Raw genomic sequence first — 24,228 nt, forward strand, 5'->3', positions numbered from 1 at the left:
GATACAGCACTCTGTGAACAGCCAGCTTCTTTAGCAATGACCTTTTGTGGCTTACCCTCCTTGGGGAGTGTGTCAATGACTGCCTTCTGGACATCTGTCAAGTCAGCAGTTTTCCCCATGATTGTGGAGCCTACTGAAACAGACTAAGGGACCTTTTTAAACGCATCAGAAGCCTTTGTAGGTGTTTTTTGTTAATTATTCTAATTTACTGAGATAATGACTTGTGTTTTCATTGGCTGTAAGCCATAATCATCAACATTAAGAGAAATAAACACTTGAAATAGATCAGTCTGTAATGACTCTATATATGAGTTTCACTTTTTGTTTTGAAGAACTGAAATAAAATAACTTTTTGATGAGATTCTAATTTAGTGAGAAGCACTTGTATGTAAAAAACAGACATGTGACTGAGGCCTAAAACAGTGTCATTTAGTGTCATAAATATAACACACAAGTGTCACTGAGTCTGTGTATTATCAGAGATAGAAAAAAAAAATCTGAGTACAGATCCGGGCTCAGTCCGTTTCTTTCATAGACCGGTTACCCCATACACTCAAAAATTGAAGCTTTCATACCCTCAGCCCCAAATAACTAGCACAGATTTTTTTTTCTCCCTTAATTATTTCTTAAACATATTACATTCAGCATTTCATACAAAAAATTAAACAACTCAATTGCCGACAAACTGTACACAAGGGTTTGCCGTTTATAAGTGTTGCCTTTGGAGGAGAGAAGTGATGGCTGTGTGGACTGAACACGATATGAAAAACCTTAACAGATAGAGAAAACAAATCTGGTTGGATTCGGAGTCCTGTGAAGTCCATCACATTGCTGCTTCCAGTGTTCCAGTTCTTGTAAATGTGTCTAGAATATTAAACCGGGATCTTCTCAGCACAGATGCTGGTTTAATCCGCTATAAGTACAATTAACTTTGGTCCAATATGGACTTGGGAATATTTATCAGGTGATTTTATCGATTTCTCCCACTTCCACTGCTACTTCCGCTACCCCGAGGACCCCCTCTCCATTGAGAGTTCATACTGCTGCTTGATCCAGATCCCTCTCTACTCCAGCTCCCTCGATTACCCCTAGATGAGCCTTCATCTTGTTCTTGAGAGCTGGAGCGGCTTAGTCTCTGCGACCTGGGGGGCGGCCCTGAAAGAATTAAATAAAAAGTTATAATACACAGTGCGACTAAAGTATATCCACATAACATCCCTTTGACAATATTCGATTATCAGTGTTAGGGTCCTATTCAGATGAGTATAATATACCACTGGTAAACTGTTTCTGCGGTTGAACACTTTAATCTCCATTGTTCTACTGAATTACACATATATCATGAAAGGGATCTCTAATCCTATATAAGCAGCTCAACAGAACAAATTTTACATTAAGCCCTTCCTGGCATCCACTGTAAATGTATGGCACAAGTATTGGGAGCAGGTGTATGGAGCAGGCTCACAGGATGAGTCTGCCCCATACCTGGCAGATAATGGCTGTGAAACACAGCCAAGATCTGCCTCTAACAGCCAAGAGTGAAGCGGAGCTCTGTCCATGACTGTTAACTTGCTAAAAGTCGCTGTCATTCTCTGACAGTGGAAATAACAGCGCGCCAGCATCAGATATTTTTTTTTCTTTACACAAATTTCCAATTTTTTTATTCACCGCTAAAGTAATAAAAAAAAAAAACTGAACATGTTTGGTATTGCCAATGAGGAGAATCATATTGTCAGGCCATTTTTACCACACATTATACGCGGTAAAACAATTCTCCAAAACAATGTCAGAATTGAGCTTTTTTTCTGCTATTTCACTGCATTTGGATTTTTTCCCCCATTTCTCAGTACGGTATGTGGTTACATGAATCTGTCATTCAAGAGTACAACTCGTCCTGAAAAACAAAAATAAGCCCTCGTACTTCTATGTGTAAAAAAAAAAAATCATTAGGGTACAATAGGCCTTTCTAAAAAGATGTTTTGACCAATTCAACAGTAAGGAAAGGTAAGATTCTTGAGATGTCCGAGGTGCTGGCAGCATGGATAAGTACACCTGACTGAGTATACACTGTGTGCAGAATTCTTATGCAAGTTGTATTTTAGAGGATTATTTTTATTATTGATCAACAACTATGTTCTCAATCAACCCAAAAGACTCAAATATCCAAGCTTAATATTTTTGGAAGTTGGAGTGGGGTTTTTTTTTTTAGATTTGGCTATCTTAGGAGGATATCTGTTTGTGCAGGTAACTATTACTGTGCAGAATTATTAGGCAATTTAATAAAAACCAAATATAATCCAATCTCACTTGTTTATTTTCACCAGGTAAACCAATATCTGTGCACAACATATAGAAATAAACATTTCTGACATGCAAAAACAAAAAAAATTAGTGATCAATATATTAGCCACCTTTCTTTATGATGACGCTCAACAGCCTTCCATCCATAGATTCTGTCAGTTGCTTGATCTGTTTTCGATCAACATTGCGTGCAGCAGCCACCACAGCCTCCCAGACACTGTTCCGAGAGGTGTACTGTTTTCCCTCCCTGTAGATCTCACATCTTATGATGGACCACAGGTTCTCTATGGGGTTCAGATCAGGTGAACAAGGGGCCATGTCATTATTTTTTCTTCTTTTAGACCTTTACTGGCCAGCCACGCTGTGGAGTAGTTGGATGCATGTGATGGATCATTGTCCTGCATGAAAATCATGTTTTTCTTGAACGATACCAACTTCTTCCTGTACCACTGCTTGAAGAAGTTCTTTTCCAGAAACTGGCAGTAGGTCTGGGAGTTGAGCTTCACTCCATCCTCAACCCGAAAAGGTCCCACAAGTTCATTTTTGATTATACCAGCCCATACCAGTACCCCACCTCCACCTTGCTGGCGACTGAGTCGGAGTGGAGCTCTCTGCCCTTTACTGATCCAGCCTCTGGCCTATCCATCTGGCCCATCAAGAGTCACTCTCATTTCATCAGTCCATAAAACTTTTGAAAAATCAGTCTTAAGATATTTCTCGGCCCATTCTTGACGTTTTATCTTATGTTTCTTGTTCAAAGGTGGTCATTTTTCAGCCTTCCTTACCCTGGCCATGTCCCCGAGTATCGCACACCTTGTGCTTTTTGATACTCCAGTAACGTTGCAGCTCTGAAATATGACAAAACTGGTGGCGAATGGCATCTTGGCAACTTCACGCTTCAATTCATGGGCAGTTATTTTGCGCCTTTTTTGGCCAACACGCTTCTTGCGACCCTGTTGGCTATTTGCCATGAAACTCTTAATTGTTCAGTGATCACGCTTCAAAAGTTTGGAAATTTCAAGACTGCTGCATCCCTCCGCAAGATATCTCACCTCTCACAATTTTGGACTTTTCAGAGCCCGTCAAATCTCTCTTCTGACCCATTTTGCCAAAGGAAAGGAAGTTGCCTAATAATTAAGCACACCTTATATAGGGTGTTGATGTCATTAGTCAACACCCCTCATTACAGAGATGCACATAACCAGATTTACTTAATTGGTAGTTGGCTCTCAAGCCTATGCAGCTTGGAGTAGGACAACATGTATAAAAAGTATCATGTGATCAAAATACTCATTTGCCTAATAATTCTGCACACAGTGTAGAAAGAAAACAGACCGCGCTGAGTCAATCAGAACTCCTAGACAGCAGCTGGTCATGTAGGTTCCTAGTCTTACAAGCACAATCATAAAACTTTTATTTCTAATTAATGATTCTCAGCACGTGTAAATCCTTTACCTTTTCCTGCGTCATCTGATAGACCTGGATCCATATCTCTGTGATCAGGAGTTCCAGGGCCATCATGCCAAGGTCTCTTGCGTGGTGGTAAGGACGCCATGTCCATTCCTTGCAAAGAAGAGGAACGTTCCCTGCCGGATGGGGAGTGACTATCTGAAGTTGGAATATCCCGACGAGGGCTGCCTTGGAAGTTATCAGGCCCTGCATCTCTGCCAGAATCCCGGGACTGGTGATTAGATCCACGATCTGAACTAGAAAACTGATCTGGAGTTGGGAGAAGTCCTTTTCTTGGTTCTGTGTAGGAATACAGTCATCATCATAATCCTATTCAAATAGATTTCTATTACTAACACTAAGCCTTGTAAAAAGTATTACATAATCCCCTACGCAATAAATATAAGGAGGGTCAATGTCATGTGTCCACTAATTCACACACTGGATCAAATGGAATCATAGCGTAAGGTGGAAAATGTAATATTGTGGAGCGTTTTTGTTTTTAAATTATTTTAATTTATTGAACTTGGTTCTACCAAGTAACATTTTGTAGAGATTGAGAGGTCATCACCACCAGATTGAAGTCAGTTCGCTGATCGGTAAATACTATTAACAGCTCACCTCTCTGAGGAGCACGACCATGTCCCCGGGAACTCTCTCGCCCTCTACCAGGTTCATCCTTATCATAGCCATCACTAGAACCAAATTCTTCAGAATTAGAAAATCCTTCTCTTCCACGAGAACCACGACCCTCATGTCTTGCAGGACCACTCCGTCGATAACTGAAAAAAATAAAAGCAGTATGAAAACAAAAAGCTAAATTTTTGTGCAGTGTGTTCTGTATGGCTTATTACATTCAATACAAAAACTATAAAATCCTTAATAAGATCAATAAAATAAAGTGGTGCTAGTGCGTATAGGGTAGGTCAGTTGCAAATAAGATAACCACAAAGTTGACAATAATAGTAACTGCTAATTCAATAGATTATTCGTACTTTGACCAATGCAAGGACAGGAACAGACCACTAAAATAAATAATTATCTGTTTTCTGGTAGGTGAACCTCACCTATGTTTAAGAGGACAAGCTGGTAGCAAAACAATGTGCAATACAACTCTGTTTAAAACCGTTACATGTTAAAGGTGGGTTTAGGGTTACTGTTAAGTAAAAATATGGGCACCCCCTAGAGAAAAATAAAAAGTAAGTAAAAGAGAAGCCCTTAGTGTAGGGCGTATCAAGGGTACTAACAGTATGCAGGTCACTTGCTGTAAAATGGTTCTGTAGAATAGGAAGCAGGCATGCTGGTACCTGACCGAAATCACTGCAGCAGACAATTCCAAACTGTAATAGGTGGGATACACAGATGGTGAAGGTGATATCAACTGTCGCTGAGTGTGGCAAGTGTCAGCTGCCCCTGGACAGAGTCCAGCTCTCAAATGCAAATAATATAGAGCAGCAGATGGGTTCAACAAGGCAGGTACTTGGTATACCCAGAGTAGAGACAAGTGTGTTCTTTGTTATGTTGTATCTGAAAGTCCTAGTACTCCTAGTGTGCTGGAGATCTCCTTTACGCAAAGAGGAATGTAGAATAATGTACCTTGTGCTGATGTCTGTTCGCCTCTCCGCATACAGGCACTAGGTTCAGGAGGAAACCATGTGGTCGAGCGATGTCCCGGCCGGCGGCATTTACTCCGTACGGCTCCTCCGTTATTTAGCGTGCATACGCTTGCTGCAGACAGAACCGGCCTGACGTCACACAACAATAAGTCTTAGTAGGCATCTACTAAGACCACGTGTTGAGTGACGTCAGGCAGGTCCTGTCTGCAGCAAGCGTATGCATGCTGAATACTGTAGGAGCCGGCTGTGACATCGCTCCACCACATGGTTTCCTCCTCAAACTAGTGCCTGTATCCGGTCCTTGCATTGGCCACTGCACGAATAATCTATTGAATTAGCAATCCCTAATAAGAAGCCACCAAATCACATGTGTATTGCTGTCTGAAAATGTTCAACTCACCCATCATCTCTCTGTCCACGGAACCTTACATCCTCAGAGTCCCTGGCATACTGATCATCAGAGTGTCTCCTTCCCTCCCATCGATTAGAATCTCTTCCCTCTCGATCTGGGAAATCTCTATGATTTGAGGGAAACTGAGGGCCTGAACCACTACGCTTCCACTTTTCATCTTGCAATGAAGATCCGCTGCTTCTTCCATCAAATTCACGTCCTCGAGATCCATAACGATCTTCCTGTTGATAATCATCAGGTGGCTCATGTGCCTCAGAGTGTGGACCCCTTCTGTCAGGTGGTCCTCTACTGTCTCTGGAATCCATCCACTCTGGCCCACTTCTGAAAGGACTTGGTTCCCGTCTCCTTTCCGACTGATGGTTTGAAGAACCACGCAAGTCACCTAACAAGCCAAAAAACGCAAGAGAAATTAAGACAAATATACTGCACATTGCATTTTCAACAAGCAGAAGAGAGACTGAAGTTGTGAGTCCTTTTGAGCTTAGATTATGGAGTAAATACAAACTGACATCATCTAAGATAATGTTAGAAAAAAGAGCGTCTAAAAATTATGCCAATTTATAACTCCTTCATTTTTTTTTAATAACGTATTCCAATATTTATACAGAAAAACGATTATGGTGCAGTAGTCTGCCTTATACTCATTTCTCAAAACCACTTTTCTGGCAATTGATATTACACAACAAATACACCACCCTAGAGGCGGTGTGGGTCCATCATTACTTCTTAAGGAGGCCTTACACAGTCGAAACATGATCAAAAAGGTCATTTGTCAGGTGACATTTTCCACTGTACTATCATTTTAACCGTACAATGACATACTGTCACCTTCTAGCAAGATGCTGGCATGTTTAAAATTTTTGTTGGGAGCCCAAGAAAGATCTTTCTCTGAAAGAGGTTCCCAAAACAATCGTTTATCCTTCACCCTCACTTAAAATGTATGGTTAGTCTGAACAACTCCCAACAGCGATAAAATGCTGTATGTCTGCGTCTTGATCGGTTAGAGGAGTTCAATCATCAGCAGACTGTCTAATAATGATAGTCACCTTTATATTTATAAAAAGCACTCCCATCAAAATTTGTATCCTCTTAAATATATAGCAATCATCATATTATATAGTACTTACAACTGCTCATTTTGCCTTTCTTCCCAGTACATTTTTCTCTTTTCCATTAGGTCTATGACATCACGTGATTAAAAACAGACTAGCTGAATGCTTCTAACCTCTATGTAGAAACAGGAGGTATGTTTTCCCATCATGAGTCACTGCAAAACTCCCTGGCAGTGGGGAGGGGCAGCTGGCTCAGGAGTTGAAGAGGGGAATTATTTTTGCAGGGACAAGAGACTTCCTGTTTCTACATAGAGCAGACAAAAGAGAAGAATTAACTGGACAGAAAGGCAAAATGAGCACTTGTAAGTTCACAGTGCTATATAATATGATGACTGCAATATATTAAGAGGATAAAAACTTTGATGGGAGGAGAAGGGATTCTTTACAGAATGAATATGTAAGTCTTTGCATCATATATATACAACATTTGCTTTGATTTATATCTTCTTCAATGGATAGAAATTGCAACAAAACAGAAGTGTCAACAACAAAGATGAGAAGGACATATAAAATACCTTTGTTAGGATTGGGTCCTTGGCCCAGTGGTGGTGGTGGACGTCCTTGGGAGTTCGGCTGTGCTCCTAGGCCTGGTAATAAAGGAGGAGGGGCCTGACCTTTGCCACCCTGAGGGATAAATTAGATATAAGTCTATAATAAAGTCTTAATGAAATTGCCCAGCTTTTGCCAGTACTTTATAAAAGACTGATTGTGTTAAACACCTTAACATCTTCTTATATCTGGTTACACTTTTTTTTCCAGAAATATTTAGAAAGATCAAAAGTTATTTTATATGCAAGGTTTAATCTTCTTGTGTTTGCCATTTCTCCCATGTGCAGGAGCTATTTTGCCTATTTGTTATTTCACTGTCTAATGCTAGCCCTCCCACCAATTAGTTTTGCAAAGTAAATTCTGCATTAAGCTCTGCGACAATCAAATGATGCCATTCAATGCCTAAATGCATTCTAGCAAGATGGAACGCTATCAGGAGGAATAAAGTTCCATTTCCTCCCGGCAGCAGGGCTCTCAGTGCGGGCGTCGGGCAGGTTCAGAACGCTATTAACCTGAAAATTAACATCTGCAGGTTAATAGAGAGTTAATGCATTATTTTCACTTAAAGGGAATCTGTCAGTAGGATCAACCCTCCTATGCCATCTATATGGGCATGCAAGTCAAAGGAAGAGGAATACATTTCTTATTCTAAAGAAATACACATTTTTCTTAATAAGTTAATGAGCTGTTAAAATCTACAGATCTCCCTTAAAATCTGCCTCTAGAGCTTATTTTAAATGAAAGGAGGCTTTACCAGTGTGAGACATGTAATGACTGACAGTCTGCTCTCCTGATCTACATGTCTCGCACTGGTAATGCCACCTTTTGTTTAAAATAATTTCTGGAGGCAGATTCTCAGAGAGATCAGGGAGTGTCCGGCCCATAGCTTTTAACTCATTTAAATAGTAAGAGAAGAATGGATTTCTCAAGAACAAGACATGAGATTGCAAGAATAATTTTATTCAACTTCCTATGACCTACATGCCCATATATATAGCTTAAGAGAGTTGATCCTATTGAGAGAATTCCTTTAACTCAGAATGGTTTGCATGATGCTGGTACTGTTCTTGGCAATAGCAGAGTGCTTTCTGCAATGGAGTCCAAAAATAATTGATTAGGATACAGATACACAGCAACCGGTGGCCGCATGACAACATCAAAATGTCCAGCAGCTATATTCCATCACATGAAAAGGAATGTAGTTGTATAACTGCTACCATGGCATTAGTCTTTAGAAATCCAAATCTGCTGAATTTCTGTGTAACCACACGCACTATTAGGGCAGGTACAGCTGATTTAGGCTAACAACACTCTGATCAAAGAGATCAGATTTTCTCGAAGGTGGAGGAAAGAAAAATAAGATTTTCCACCTTCTCCATTATGTCAGTCTGTGAAAATTGAACCGCACTTGGATGTCATCCAAGCAAAGGTCCAATTTTGTTAAAGGACCCATAGAAACAAATGGGCAGGAACCATCCAATTCTCAGGGTCAAATTGTGCATGCTGAGATTTTTTTTCCTTGGACTACTTGGTCCAAGTGAAAAAAAATAGGACATGTGCACAGCCCCATAGAACAACATGGGTAAGTGTGCTATCCGTCAAAACCACCGATCGCAGTCGTCCGATTAAAACGATTGTCTGCATGAGCCCTGCATGACCTCATGTTGTCCTAGTGTTGTCCTTGAAAAAAATGGACTGAATTGGAGCTTAAAAAAGAAAAAAAAGTATATTATATCTCCACAGGGAATTCAGTAAAACTGAATAATTGATAAAACTTTCATGACAACCTTATGGGATAGTTTTCAACAAGATTTGAGTATACATCCAGAAGAGCAATAGTGAGGTAAGATGTTGAGGTTGGCCAAGAAGGCCTAGCTGGCAATCTGTTCTAGTTCACCCCAAAGATGCTGACTGGAGTTAAGATCTGGGCTCTTGGCAGGCCTGTCATTTTTTTCCACACCAAAGTCACTCACCAAGTTTTTATGGACCTCACTTTGTGAACTGGGCAATGTCATGCTGGAACAGAAAATGGCCTCCCCCAAATTGTTCCCACAGAGTTGGATGTGTACAATTATCCAAAATGTCTTGGTATGTTAAAGCACTAAGATTTCCCTTTACTGGAACTAAGGGACCTGGCGAACCCCTGAAAAACAACCTCTCAGAGTTATTCCGCCTCCATTTTGCCTGCCTGACAGCATTGTGCCATGTTCTTTCAGCTTTCGTCAAACCCAGACTTGTCCATCAGACTGTTAGAGCCACTCTATTTTCATAGCTTGAGTCCAGTGGCAGCCTTATACCACTTCATCCAACACTTGGCATAGTGTTTGGTGATATAAGGCTTGCATGCAGCTGCTCGGCCATTGGAAAACCATGACATGAAGCTCTCAGACCACAATTATTGTGCTGATGCTAATACCAGAGGAGGTTTGGATTCTGCAGTTATTGAGTCAGACTGTTGGCTACTTTTATGCACTGTGCTCTTTAGCGCTCGATGACCCCACTCTAACTTTATGTTGTTTCCACTTCATGGCTCAGTTGCACGGTTCCAAACGCTTCCACTTTACAGTACCACTCACAGTTGATTGTACAATATTTAGGAGAAAAGAACTTCACAAGCTGACTAGTTACAATGGTGGCATCATATTACAGTGCCACGCTTAAAAAAAAAAAAAAAAAAATCGGTGCGCTATTAAAAAACGACACATTCTTTCACAAATGTTTGTAAAATTATGGTGCGGGGCTTGATTGATTATTTTTTTTTGTACCTGTGGCAATGGGACGAATGAAAAACCTGAATTCAATGATTTAAAAGTTAGTTCCAATACATTTGTCACTATAGTGTACCTTTGTTGTAATTGCTCTGTTATGAGCATGAAATGTAGGAATAAAGCTGGACTTTCTGCCAGTGTCAGAAGAATAAAAGCTCCAATTACTGCAAGGGGTATTCTGTAACAGAGCAGTTAGAGTGTAGAGAAGCCGTTTACCTGTCTACCAAACCTTGCAAACTATAAAAAAAAAAAAAAACAACAACCACCCTATATTCTACTAATACCAAGAGGACCTGTTCAATTTACCAAAATCTTACACATGAAAAAAAATATAAATTGAACTGGTATGTATAGCATCAGAAATGTATGTAAAGAGTGGATGTTTTCTTAATCACGTACCATTATATTGACCTGGCATTTTAGTCCATATAACAGCCATGTTTTTTTTCCCTTTATTTCATTGAAAGGTTCCATTTAGTAACTTTTACATTCATCAACAAAATTATCCAATGGCATGAAGAATCATGTATAGTTTTGTGATAAATGATGAGGTATAACCGTTTCAGCATAAATTTAGAGATGAAGCAGGTGTGTTGAACAGTCTACAGTGGTCTGGTAGTGCACCTATTGGCATAGGGACTCTGAACTTGGATTCAGCTTGTAGGGTGTCCTCCCTTGTATTCTGTGGGCTGGGAGGGTGAAAAATAAGCTGTGAACAGAAGGCGGCCTAGTCACAGCGCTGTCTCCTGGATTGAGAGAATTGTAGAAGACTCACTGGTTGGCTGGGTCCATTGGCTTGCACTCAATATCTGCCATATTTTCACCAAGTTAGAGCAAAATGACTCCATTGGAGAGACGTTCTGCTGAGCCCAATGGCATTTGATTCTTTGACGTCCTCCACTATGTCAGACTCTACTATCTTCCCATTATTTAGTTAGCCACAGCCTAATGGGTCTCTGGCTATATAGTAGACAAATACATATTTTTTTCTTAATGTGGCTGATGAAACCATATCTGCTCTGTTGGGTAGCTAACGCTTGTTTTCGGTGCTGTTTGTACAGCAGTTCACCAGCTAAATGTTCACATTCATGCAGATCATAAACCTTGAGCTTCACACATTTCCTGACAACCATTACCGCTATGATTAGCTGCGCTCATGTGTTCATGGTCACAAAGCTTCCTTATCATTGTAAACAAACATGGTAAATTTCATTGAATATGGTGGTCACTTCTGATTTGGTATCAATCCCGCAAGATATATACCGCGTTCCAAATTATTATGTAATAGCCAGCTTTCTCTGATTTTCCTAAATGGTCGATGCAAATGAATCAGTAAAATGTTCAAATCATCAACCGTTACAGTATTAATCACATCTTATTGGACAATCCTCCCAAATGATGTTTTTTTTTTTTTTTCAAAACAAAAAAAAGCTCAAAATGCACTGTTCCAAATTATTATGCACAGAGTTTCCAAACATTTTATAGGTTGTAAAGAACTGGAAATGGTCATTTGTTGAATTTGCAGCATTTAGAGGTCACATTTACTGAAATCAAAAGCTTTTGCAATCAAAAACATCTTAACAGGCCAAGTTACATGTTAACAAGGAACCCTTCTTTGATATCACCTTCACAATTCTTGCATCCATTGAACTTGAGTTTTTGGATAGTTTCGGCTTGAATTTCTTTGCAGGATGTCAGAATAGCCTCGAGAGCTGCTGTTCTGATGTGACCTGCCTCCCATTCTCATAGATCGTTTGCTTCGGGGTGCTCCAAAGGTTCTCAATAGGGTTGAGGTCAGGGGAGGATGATGGCCACACCATGAGTTTCTCTCCTTTTTTGCCCAAAGCACCCAATGACTCGGAGGTATTCTCTGCAGCATGAGATAGTGCATTGTCATGCATGAATATTATTTTGCTAGAAAGTGGTCAAACTCTATATAACCAGCAACTTCAAATACTTGTTGGTTTGTAATGGTATTTTAGCAGCTGCTCTCTTAATCCGATGAATTTGTCTGGCAGAAACCTTCCTCATTATGCCTTTATTTGCACAAACCAGTCTGTGCTCTGTATCAACCACAAATCTCTTCACAGTACAATATCATGCTTAAGTTTTCGTGAAATATCTAAGGTTTTCATACCTTGTGCAAGGAATTGCACTATTTGACAAATTTTGGCAGCACAGAGAACCTTTTTCTTTCCCATATGGCTTCAAACCTGTGGCCTGCTTAATAATGTTCTTAAGTAGTTCCTTCTTAGTTAAGTTTTCCTTTAATTGGACTCACCTGGCTAATTATTACAGGTGTTTGAGATTATTTCCAGCGATCCAAAGACCCAATACATCCATGAGATTATTTGAAAAGCATAAATTAAATCTTTCTGACACTTAAATCCAATTTGCACAATAATTTGGAATGTTTTGTATGTTGGCCATATAGCCTGAATAATAGGACACATACCACATCATTGAATTTTGTCTATGGAGGTCCCTCTGATGGATGTTCTCTAACTAGTCTAATAGTGGCTGTGCCTAGAGTAGCTTGAAGATATTGCCAATGCTGCTTGGCTCTTAGCCTTTGGTTTAAATGCATTTGCGGGTTTCTCGCATCATCTTACCAGTTTGACAGTGTCTCACCAGAAGTCTCAGTTTACCACTTTTCTAGCATAGGCACAGTCCAGGCAGGTTTCCTTTGTTGGTAAGGAGAGGTCAATACAACAGACTTGTCTTCATTTACCCAAATCTCCTCTAAATTTCTCGGATTAAGTCTGTTACATTCTTGTTAAGAATTGCTGTCAAGTTCTAAGAATGCAAATGTAGGAGGAGAGGTGTTTTTTTTTATCTAGCATTCATATGTGCGTAGTCAACCTTTTTCCTCTGTCACCCAATCAATTCCAGAAAAATATTTGATAAAATGACATCCAGGTTTATCTAGATAAAAGGCCTGATATATTATTACATTAGTGCTTTTTGTACACTTTTTCTCCTTCTTTTCATTTGTGCCTTTTTTAAAGTCTATTTTAGGTCTTTTAAGAGGATTTTCAGATGTTTTCAGCTGAACATGAAACTATTTGAGTCCTAAAAAAATTCTAAAAATGGTAAGACACAAAGAGCATTTCTGATTTTGAGCAAAACTTATGAACCATGTGCACCATTTTTAATGGTGAGAAAAGTGACTTAAAAAAACTGCAAACATTGAATTTGGTCCATAGTCTCTGAGGCACTTCATGGTCAGCCCTTCAGTCCATGAAATGAACTAGTCTCTGAAGCTTTACAGAGAACTGTTGCATGTTTTTGTCTTCCAGCTGACTACGTACAGAAATATTTGTGGAAGTCAGTAATCGATATAGTATTTCCCACGCAAGGTCTCTAACCTGGTTAGTGTCATCCAAGGTCTCATGCTGGTTACTTGACGCCATCAAAACAACTTGACTCGCGACCCATTGTAACAAGCTTAAAGAGGCTCTGTCACCAGTCAAAAGTGGTAGTCTTTCATCTTATTTTATTTGTTTTTTTTTTTTCTAAAACTTGTCAGAACAGTTAAATATATGGCCCTTTTTATGAAGTGCACCAAAAATGCTAATTTTTAAAGTTTTACAAGGAGGGTGTTTCTCACGGGACAAATATACAAGCGTTCCTGAGCCCAGTCCACCATTGGCATCTCTTTGTCATCGAACTTAGGGAAGCTCATGATGATTAAAAACTTTAATCAGGATGGGACACAGACCGTAACAGCTACAGTCAATGGCACTTAGCTTGGTGGTTGCACCATTTGGCAGCTGTGATACCTCATAGCCACACAATTAATCAAGCAGCAGAGGGGTATGGAATCTCATTTGCATTTTCCGGTGAAGTTTATGTAGCGGGAACTGGACACAACATGCAGTAAAGAACTAGATTACCTTGCAGGCTCAATACACATGTTCAGCACAGCCCCTTTATCCTCAATTACCGGCGCAACACAAAATTATAAAATTGTGTGATTTCATGGCACAACAGCACACTTGACCAGAGACCAAACCTGTCTTCTCCGTTTTAAAGGAACAGTACTTGCAAATATGCAAACTGCCTCTTCAGAGAGGAAGAGGACTTGAACTCTAGTGCCACCTATTGGATGTAGCAATCCTAAATGACAATATCGATCCTTTAATGGGTCTTACCATATGACTTGGGGTAAAAACCCAAACCAGAATCTCAATTTGCAGACAGTATTTTGGGGTCTTGCCCCTCGTAAGTGTAAAGTATGAAATCTGATTTGGCTAGGTGAGAGGCTTAAGACTGGGATCTAAGGAGTAACAATTCTCCATGTGGAGAGTGACACCTTCCAATAGGTGGCACTAGAGTTTAAAGAAGTTGTCCACTACTTTGACATTGATGCCCTATGCATGTATGTCAATGTATGATCGGCCGGGGTCCCGCACACGGCACCCTGCCGGACAGCTGCTATAGGTGCCGGCCGGAAGTCCTTACCTGCGGTGCTTGGCCATTAAGTTGCAGTGGCCGCAGCTTGTAACTGCACATCCGCTTCCCATTCAATTGAACGGGAGGCTGATGTGCAGTTACAAGCTGCAGCCACTACAACTTGACAGCCAAGCCCCGCAGGCAAGGACTTCTGTTATCGATGCCGCTGGCCGGAAGTTCTTACCTGCGGGGCCTGGCCGTCAAGTTGTAGTGGCCGCCGCTTGTAACTGCACATCTGCCCCAGTTACAAGTGGTGGCCACTACAACTTGACGGCCAAGCCCCGCAGGAAAGAACTTACGGACGGCGGATGCCGGCAACGATAACAGCTGATAGTCTCGGGTGTCGAGTGCGGGACCCCGGCCAATCATACATTGATGCCCTATGTCAAAATAGTGGACAACCCCTTTAAGTTCGCTTCCACTCTGAAAAGGCAATTTGCATATTTAATGTCCCAGAGCAGTATGTCATATGTCTCCTCACTCTGACATGCCAGGCCTGGCATGTCACTCTTCACAAGGAGAAAAGTTACCCTTTAGATCCCAGTACCTGCAAAGAAAACATGTTAGCCCATGCAACAGTTCGTCCACTTTTCCAGATTGGCACCGTCCATGTTTCCATGTTTTGTGAGCTCAGATAACTTTGACCAAGGTTTCAGACCTTAATTAGCCTGTTAGGGTTATGGCTTGTTCACGATCGTTAGGAAAAGTCAGGTGATGCAAATTTCCCAGTTTTAAAAAACCCAGCATCGGTTAACCTTGTGCCAAAAAACAGCAGCCATGGGTTCTTCTAAGCAGCTGCCTAGCTAAAAATGAAAATGGTGAAGGCCCACAAAGCAGGAGAAAGATATAAGATAGCAAAGCTTTTCAAGTTTCCTTTTTCTCAGTTCAAATGTAATTAAGAAATGGCAGTTAACAGGAACGTTGGACGTCAAGATAAGGTCTGTAAGACCAAGCAAAATTTCAGTGAGAGACGCTTGTAGGATTGCTAGAGAGGCAAATCAGAATCACCGCTTGACTGCAAAAGACCTTCAGAAAGATTCTGGGGTTGTGGTACACTGTTCTACTGTTCAGAGACACCTGCACAAATATGGCCTTCATGGAAGAGTCATCAGGAGAAAACCTCTCCTGCAGCCTCACCATAAAATTCAGCGTCAAAAGTAGGCAAAAGAACATCTAAACAAGCTGTGGCCACAATGATCAAAGGTATGTGTGGAGAAAAAAGGGCACAGAATTTCAGGAAAATAACATCTCGCCAACCATTAAGCATGGGGGTGGATCAATCATGCTTTGGGGTTGTGTTGAAGCCAATGGCACAGGGAACATTTCATGGGTAGAGGGAAGAATGGACTCAATGAAATTTCAACAAATTCTTGTTTTAAACATATCATCTGTAAAAAAAAAAAAAAAAAAAAGCTGGAGTTGAAAAAGAGGATGGCTTCTACAAATGGATAATGATCCTAAACACACGTCGATAGACTACATCAAATGGAACAAGCTGAAGGTTTTACAATGGCCCTCACAGTCCCCTGATCGGATTAAAAATCTGTGGCTAGACCCTAAAATAGCAGTTCATGCAAGACAACCCAGGAATATCAGAACTGAAAGAATTGCTGAAAATCCCTCAAGCAAGAATTGAAAGACTCTTGGCTGGCTACAAAAAGCTGTGATACATTCAAAAGGGGTGCTACTAGGTAATAACCATGCAGGGTGCCCAACCTTAAGAATCGGCCCAAAGGAAATGTGTCATCTTTAACTTTAGGCCTTTTAGAGATCATTTCATCTTCAACTTGCTTAACTGTTCACAATAACAGTAATTTTGACCAGGGGTGCCAAACTTGTACATGCCACTGTACAAAGGACATGCCACTGCAAATGTATTGGCCCGCTTTGCTTCTCTTCAAATGGAGACTTTCTTGTTATTTAATTGCTTTTGTTCATAAAGTGAACATTAGCGGTTGCAGGGCCATATATAGTAGTGTTCAAAATAATAGCAGTCCAATATGACTAACCAGATTAATCACTGATTTTCGTATAAATTATATTACCACAAGTCAAACAATTTACCAGTTGGTGCAGTAGATTCTAAGAAAACCAACAGACTCAGCATTCATGATCTGCAGGTTTTTGAGTCTGTGTATTTGAATAATTAAAAGAGGGTGTGTTCAAAATAATAGCAGTGTGGAGTTCAATTAGTGAGATCAATCATTCTGTGAAGAAACAGGTGGGAACCAGGTGGCCCTTATTTAAGGGTGAAGCCAGCACATGTTGTACATGCATTTCTCCTTGAAAGTCTGAGAAATATGGGTCATTTGTGACATTGTTCAGAAGAACAGTGTACTTTGATTAAAAAGTTGATGGATAGGGTAAAATTTATAAAGAAGTGCAGACAATAATAGGCTGTTCAGCTAAAATGATCTCCAATGCTTTAAAATGTAAAGCAAAACCAGAGATACGTGGAAGAAAACGGAAGACTACCATTAAAATGGATCGAAGAACCGCCAGAATGGCAAAGGTTCAGCCAATGACCAGCTCCAGGATGATCAAAGACAGTCTGAAGTTACCTATGAGTACTGTGACAGTTGGGAGACGCCTGTGTGAAGCTAATTTCTTAGCAAGAAGTCCCCGCAAAGTCACACTGTTTAAAAAAAAAAAAAAAAGACATGTACTGAAGCGGATACAATTTGCCAAAGAACACATCAACTGGCCTAAAGAGAAATGGGAGTATCATTTTGTGGATTGATGAAAGTAAAATGATTCTTTTTTGGTTCCAAGGGCAGCAGACAGTTCGTCAGATGACCCCCAAACTCTGCATTCAAGCCACAGTACACTCTGAAGACAGTGAAGCATGGTGGTGCAAGCATCATGATATGGGCATGTTGCCTTACGATGAAGAGGATATGCCCTTGAAATGGGTGTTTCAACAAGACAACGACCTTAAACACACCAGTAAACAAGCAAAATCTTGGTTTAAGTCCAACAAAATTGAAGTTATGGGGTGGCCAGCTCAATCCCCGAACCTTAATCCGATAGAATACTTGTGGGGAGACATCAAAAATGCAGTTTCTGAGGCAAAGCCAAGAAATGCCAAAAAATAGTGGGATGTTGTCAAAGCATCCTGGGCTGGAATATCAGTTGACAGGTGCCAGAAGTGGATTGACTCTATGTAACATAGATGTGAAGCAGTTTAAAAAACTGTGGTTATACAACTAAATATTAGGTTAGTGATTCACAGGAATGCTAAATCCTCAACAACAAAAAGAGAGTACATATTGTGAGTTTGTAAAGACAAATGTAGACACTGAATTTTTTTACAACAGCCCAATGTTCATTTTTTGCTATTTTCTGGAAAGTAGTTCAAAATTATATACATTTCTCTTCATGTTTGAATTAGAAAACAGTGTGCAATGTTCCCAATGCATGGAAATAAAAACTAGTATAAAGATTTTATGATTAACTCATGTTTTTGAACACAATTATTTTGAACATTACTGTAGTAGTTCTGCAGAAGCCTACAACGAAATTACCCTCCTCGTATAGTACGACCTTGTGTGCTTTGGTCATTTGGAGACTTCCTACTCCTACAGTTTTGCCATCAGGCAAATGTTGTAATTTAGAAGCAATAATTGGATTATTAGTTATGTATTGAGACTTGTATGGAATCTTTCCAAAGTAAAAAAAAATGCCAATATGGAAGATGTGCATCTTACAAAATGGGTTGTGTGCTATAAAACCTTATTTAAGTGGAATCTCAGATGTCCACCAAAAATTGCACTGCAAAGTGGTCTTCTCGGGAGTGTTTTTCTCAAAGTAATAGGCCAATGCACAGAACAGTGGAACTTAAAGTATATCACAAGAAGTCTGGTTTGGATAAGCGAGCGAGGTCTTCTCTAAGAGGCGATCATTTACACAGGTTTTTCAGTAGTTATTTTTACTTACATGCTGCCCCTTTATGAAAAGGAAAAGTACATTGCTCTTAAAATTTGTCCCATACAAGCATCACTGGTATAATACCTAAGCTTGCCTCTACCACTATTTGGCATCTAGTAAACTGGTGGGTTCAGTTTCTGTGAACTGTCAACTAGATACACTAATGGGTAATGTAGAAAAGATGTTAATGTGATCGTGGGGTACACTGCAGGTTCATCTTAAAAGGGTTGTCTGGGCAAAAGGTGCTCTCTTTATTTGTGGGTTTCATTAGGAAAAAAACGCTGTCACACTCCTATATGCTGTGAGCCCACTCCGAGGTTTGCACCGGCACCAGATGCGATGACTGTGCAAACCAACCAACCACATAGATAGGCGGCAGCGGTCATGTGACTTGAACTAGGCATTATCAGAAAAACATCCAATGACGAGCAGTTACTGGACTGCTGCAGCGGTCCTGTGGCTGGATGAACAGTAACATGATTGTTTCTGATGCCAGTACAGACCACGGAGCGGCCTTCGCTAGATCCAGGAAGGTGACAGCTGGTGAACATGATTCATTTTGCCATTTATACAGAATCCATCCCACAGGTAATAATCACCTTTTGCCTGGACAACCCTGGCTTCAAAATTACATAACAAACCCCTTTTAATAAAAACCTTTTTTTGTGTACAGACTTCAAATGATGCAAAAATGTAAAAAAATTATTATCATTGAAGAACTTCAATAAGCTTTTTTTTTTCTTTTTGTTAAAATATACTGTATTAATCTGCAATCTCAGCATTCACAGTGCTGAACACACTGACAAACTTTCACTTGTAGTCGAACGCCTTGACTAAAGCACGACTTGAAAAAAGCAGACCGTTACTTTGCACTTGGTCTTCAAACTTCCTCTCAGAGGCAATACTGTCAGGGTTTACTCGTTACTAGTTACTCTCTATAGAATAGTAAAGCACCATGTATGTTTTGCCATGACTGGCTCAAAAACTGTCTAAAAAACCCAGTCAGATTTATCTTAGGTCACCATAAACACTTCATGTAACAGAAAAGTCGGTTTTGTGTAGGAAGCAATTTGCTCCAGGTGTTTGTACTGCTTAAAGTGCATGGGAAATGGAGAGATCAGTAGGTTGTAAATTCAATCAGAATAGCATGTGAAATGGCTTCTCCTATCAAAGTATTTCCTGACGTTATTAAAGGCAGTTACCTGGTTAAAAGGCCTAGGACCATCTCCTAGTAATGGGGTTTTCTGTTGTGATTGGTGGGATGCCCTTGCTGGATTCTGCGAATTGTGAGGACCTTGAGAATTTCCTGTGGGACCTTGGGCTACTGACTGTCCACGAGTATCTTGAGAATGTCCCAAATTTGACCCCCTGCTTTGGGGGCCTCTTATTTCATGAGGACCACTCATATCCGGTGGTCCTCTAATATCTTGAAGATTTCGCATGTCTTGAGAACCCCTTATATCTTGAGGACTTCGTATGTCTGGAGAAACGTGTAAATCAGATGGGCCCCTACTGTCCTGAACAGCCCTCATATGTTGCTGGCCACGCATATCAAGTGGCCCTCTTATATCAGATCTCCGCATATCCTGTGAACCACGTACATCAGATGGGCCTCTCATGTCATGTGGGCCTCGCATATCATGTGGACCACCCCTCATGTCCTGGGAACCACGCAGGTCAGGACCCCTGATATCAGGTGGACCACGCATGTCAGGACCGCCTCTTATTTCAGGAAGGCCACCCCTAACTTCTGAAAGGCCACGTATATCTTGACCGCCCCTCATTTCAGGAGGACCACCCCTCATTTCAGGAGGGCCACGCATGTCAGAGCCACCCCTCATTTCAGGAGGACCGCGCATGTCTGGGCCACCCCTCATTTCAGGTGGTCCTCTCATATCCTGAAGTCCGCGCATGTCTGGAGGACCACGCAAGTCAGGAGGTCCACGTATATCAGGAGGACCGCGCATATCCTTGGGGGCACGCAGGTCAGGACCACAGCGCATATCTGGGGGACCACGCATATCTTGGGGGCCACGAAGGTCAGGGGGACCACGCAGGTCATGAGGTCCACGCATGTCATGAGGACCTCGCATATCTGGGGGACCTCTCAGGTCTACAGAGCCATGCATTTCAGAAAGTCCTCTCATATCCTGAGGTCCATGCATGTCGAGAGGACCTCGCATATCTGGGCCACCTCTAATGTCTTGAGGACCTCGCATGTCAGAAAGGCCTCTCATATCTCCATGTAATTCAGGGGGTCCTCTCATATCCTGGGGTCCACGCATATCTGAGGGTCCTCTAATATCTATTGGTCCTCTAACATCAGGTCCATGGCCAAGTATTGCACCAGAAGGGCCTCTCAAATCTTGTGCCGGATGACCTAAAAGCATTCCTTGATTAGGACCTTGCTGGACACCTCTAGGAGCAACACCCATTAAAGGTCCCTGAGGACCAGGACCTCCCTGCATCCCATGATGAGGGGGCGGAACTCCTCTGGGACCCCCCTGTGGCATTTGAGAAGCCAAATGACCAGGTGGCCCAGAATTACCTGGAGGACCTTGTGGACCCATAGGTCCACCTGGCACCGGAAGTCTAGGCATTCCAGGATGCATTTCCTGAGGTCGAATGTTTTGTGGACCTGGACCCATGAAACCTTGTGGGCCAGATACTTGAGGGCCTTGTGGTCTGAACTGTCCTTGAGGACCATGTTGCATGTTCATTGCCATTGGCTGTGATGGATGAGGCTGCTGGAAATTCAGTGGAGGCTGGGACTGTGGTCCTGAGGCAGGAAATGCTGAAGGAACTTGTGGTGCGTTGCCTAAAGGTGAAGCAAGGCCTTGGGATTGCCCTGGAGTTTCTGCTTGCTTTTGTGCTATCCTTTCAATCTTTAATTGCTGCCAAAACAAGGAGAAAAAAGGTATAAAATACAAAGTACACCAGTACTCACATAATCACATGAAATAGAAGGGTTTAAAGCATTACTGTAATGTCCACAGCTAACTAAACCTACCTAATGAGTGAGCTGATCAAATTGTAAAAGATCAGTCCAAAAAGTGGAGCAGGAGAGCTAGCCAAAGCATTAAAACACCGCTAGACTGATAGAGGACCATTAAAAGGAATTCCCCCATATAACAGTGGACCCTGCTCCGTTTTACTTCTATTGGGTTTGTCATGGTGAGCCAACATCTTAATCTCAACCCTAAATAAAATGAATTAGCAAATATAGTTGGGAAACCCATAAGGATCAACTATTCTTGTAACTGAGGCTCTATATACAAATAACATAGCCTCTTTGTCCATGATTGCCAGAGACTTATAACATGACCCCAATCCAAGGAATAAAGATGCCAACAGATTCCCTTGAAAGTCGAATATAATTTTGTCACCAATCACACACCACGGCCTACAACTTACCACACCAGACAAAAATGCCACTCTTAATTTTGGCATGTGACATTTACCTCAAGTAGTTGGGGGTTGGTGTATTGTAGAGCTGCCATCTCCTGCTCAATTTCAGCCTGATTTTTTTTCTTCTCGTCAGATTTTACTTCTGCTTTCCGTTCTGGTACAGCTTCTGAAGTTGGCCGAAGGGGCACTTTATTCTGTAGCCAGTCCTGAAATAATTAATATACAATAGGATTTTACACAATGAATGTACCAAAATCCTCCAGTATACTGCAAGTGAATGACAGTTTTGAGAAACTCCATTTAAAAGCAGCAAAAAGAAAAATCCACGGTGGATTCAAGGCATGTTCAGGATTTTCAAATTCACAGCCTTCAATATATGTTACAGAGATTTCATAGATTTTCAACACATTTTATTCACTGCTTATGCAATGATAACACATGCAGGTCATATTTCAGATGTTGGAGTGGATCTTTAGACCAGATAAGAAAATATTTTTGATGGTGTGTGACCCGAACCTTAATGGCGAACATTAAATTCAACTTTTTGAAAGCAGACCATGGTGGGAGGTCAGGGGTAAAACTAATGAGCTATCTATTAGAACCATTTCTAATGGAGTCAGCAAATATTGAAAGTGGAAGTGGATGTGAATAGAGACAAGAACACATTTGCAATGGAAAGTTCTTTATCATAATACCTGGTATGGTTGTCTTCACTAGCAATCTCTTAATATTGATATTAGTGAACTCCCTCTTGCTGTAGTCAAACTTCATTTGTGTGCTTTGGTTTTTTTTCCTCCCCTTTTCAAAGAGTCATAACTTTTTTTTTTAAAACGAGTTGTATACTTTATTTTAACCAAAGTTTTTTTTGTTGCCAAAGAATAAGACATATACTTTTTTAAAATTGGGTTTAGTGTGAGCTCAGCTGCATACATGCACACCCAACATGGGAAGTACTGTACATGCATGGCACACCCAACATGGGAAGTTCATGCATGTCAAACATCGTGGACGGATTAAACAATATTTTCTGACTAACCTGCTGAAATTGAGCTGGAATAGGTTTGGCGTATGGAACTTTTTTCTGTGGGACTTTTTTCTGGTCCTTCTGCATCAAATCATCCATTCCCCAGTCCAAGCCTGGGATGGCCATTTCCACTGCATTAGTCTCCTCTTTTCCTAGAAAATAAGACAGTAGATTTAGATCAAGTGTCAAATAATAAAGCGTGAGCAGAAAAAAAAAACTGTGGCATGGTCTTACCCAACTGTTCCTGTTCCATTGCCATTTTCAGCTGCTCTGGGATACCCATGCCAGGTATAATTGCTAGATTGTTTGGCTCAATATCATCTAAAAAAGAACACAAATTACTGTGTAACTGTATGCAAGACAAAACAGCAATTCGATAAACTCTGTAAAATACAGAACAGGACAAGGCAGACATATGAAGACATAAGGGAATGAATAAGACGACTTATAGAAAAGGGGTTACCATATTCAACACCATCTTCCGACATGCCGGCAAGAAGATTCAAGTTATAGCGATCTCTCATTTTATCTCCTGGACGATTTCTGGTCCAGAATTTACTAAAAACAGAAAACCGTTTTAGTAAGGAGAACACGTACACAGGGAAAATACCTGCTGTAAAAAAAAGGAATAATATTAAAAATACCTGGTGTGATCATTAGATCCAGAACACAGAATATGGCCGAGGGGATGCCAGGCAAGACTCCAGATCATTCCTTCATGTGCGATCTCCATACCACCCACTTCTTTTTCCACACTAAATAGAAATATGGCATTACAGAAACATTGGCCAAAATATACAAATATACACCCAGAAATCTCATAAAAAGAATGATATACGTACCCAACATTCCAGAACAACAATGAGCCATCAGAACCACCACTGGCAAACAAGCCCTCGTGTACTGGATGCCATGCAACAGCTGCAATAAAAAGACAAACCTAGATCACTATTCAACTGGGGGTTGGATCATTTTTCCCTGATCGCACAAACACCCATATATTTCCTGACCTGTGGCCTCTTTTTTGTGACCTCTGAAAACCTGAAGTTCTTCACGAAGATTGCGGATGTCAAAGAGCTTGCAGAGATGATCGCGCGAAGCAGTGAGGAGCCAGTTACCATTCAGGTTCCACTTCACCTCCATCACAGTATTCTTATGAGCATGTCTGATCAGATACGGAGGATAAATACACTGCACTTAATTGATG

At 40.9% G+C, this 24,228-nt stretch overlaps 1 protein-coding gene across 3 annotated transcripts in view; it reads right to left on the reverse strand.

The window, feature by feature from the left end:
* Positions 1-683: 683 nt before the first annotated feature.
* The window catches only part of WDR33 (WD repeat domain 33), a 115,550-nt gene continuing 92,005 nt past the window's right edge, over positions 684-24,228 (reverse strand). For all 3 annotated transcript variants that reach the window (XM_073674587.1, XM_073674586.1, XM_073674585.1), the window contains exons 9-21: positions 24,032-24,186; positions 23,864-23,942; positions 23,666-23,776; positions 23,485-23,579; positions 23,256-23,342; positions 23,034-23,173; positions 22,051-22,203; positions 19,792-21,483; positions 7,406-7,514; positions 5,767-6,160; positions 4,372-4,532; positions 3,757-4,050; positions 684-1,155 (exon numbers count right to left, since the gene is read on the reverse strand). In XM_073674587.1, coding sequence (XP_073530688.1) covers positions 971-1,155; positions 3,757-4,050; positions 4,372-4,532; positions 5,767-6,160; positions 7,406-7,514; positions 19,792-21,483; positions 22,051-22,203; positions 23,034-23,173; positions 23,256-23,342; positions 23,485-23,579; positions 23,666-23,776; positions 23,864-23,942; positions 24,032-24,186 — 3,655 coding nt within the window. In that variant the 3' untranslated portion in view covers positions 684-970. The remainder of the gene's footprint in view (positions 1,156-3,756; positions 4,051-4,371; positions 4,533-5,766; positions 6,161-7,405; positions 7,515-19,791; positions 21,484-22,050; positions 22,204-23,033; positions 23,174-23,255; positions 23,343-23,484; positions 23,580-23,665; positions 23,777-23,863; positions 23,943-24,031; positions 24,187-24,228) is intronic.

This window comes from Phyllobates terribilis, unplaced genomic scaffold, assembly GCF_046119375.1.
Source record: "Phyllobates terribilis strain yellow unplaced genomic scaffold, ASM4611937v1 Scaffold_3__8_contigs__length_932513732, whole genome shotgun sequence".
NCBI classification, from domain to species: domain Eukaryota; kingdom Metazoa; phylum Chordata; class Amphibia; order Anura; family Dendrobatidae; genus Phyllobates; species Phyllobates terribilis.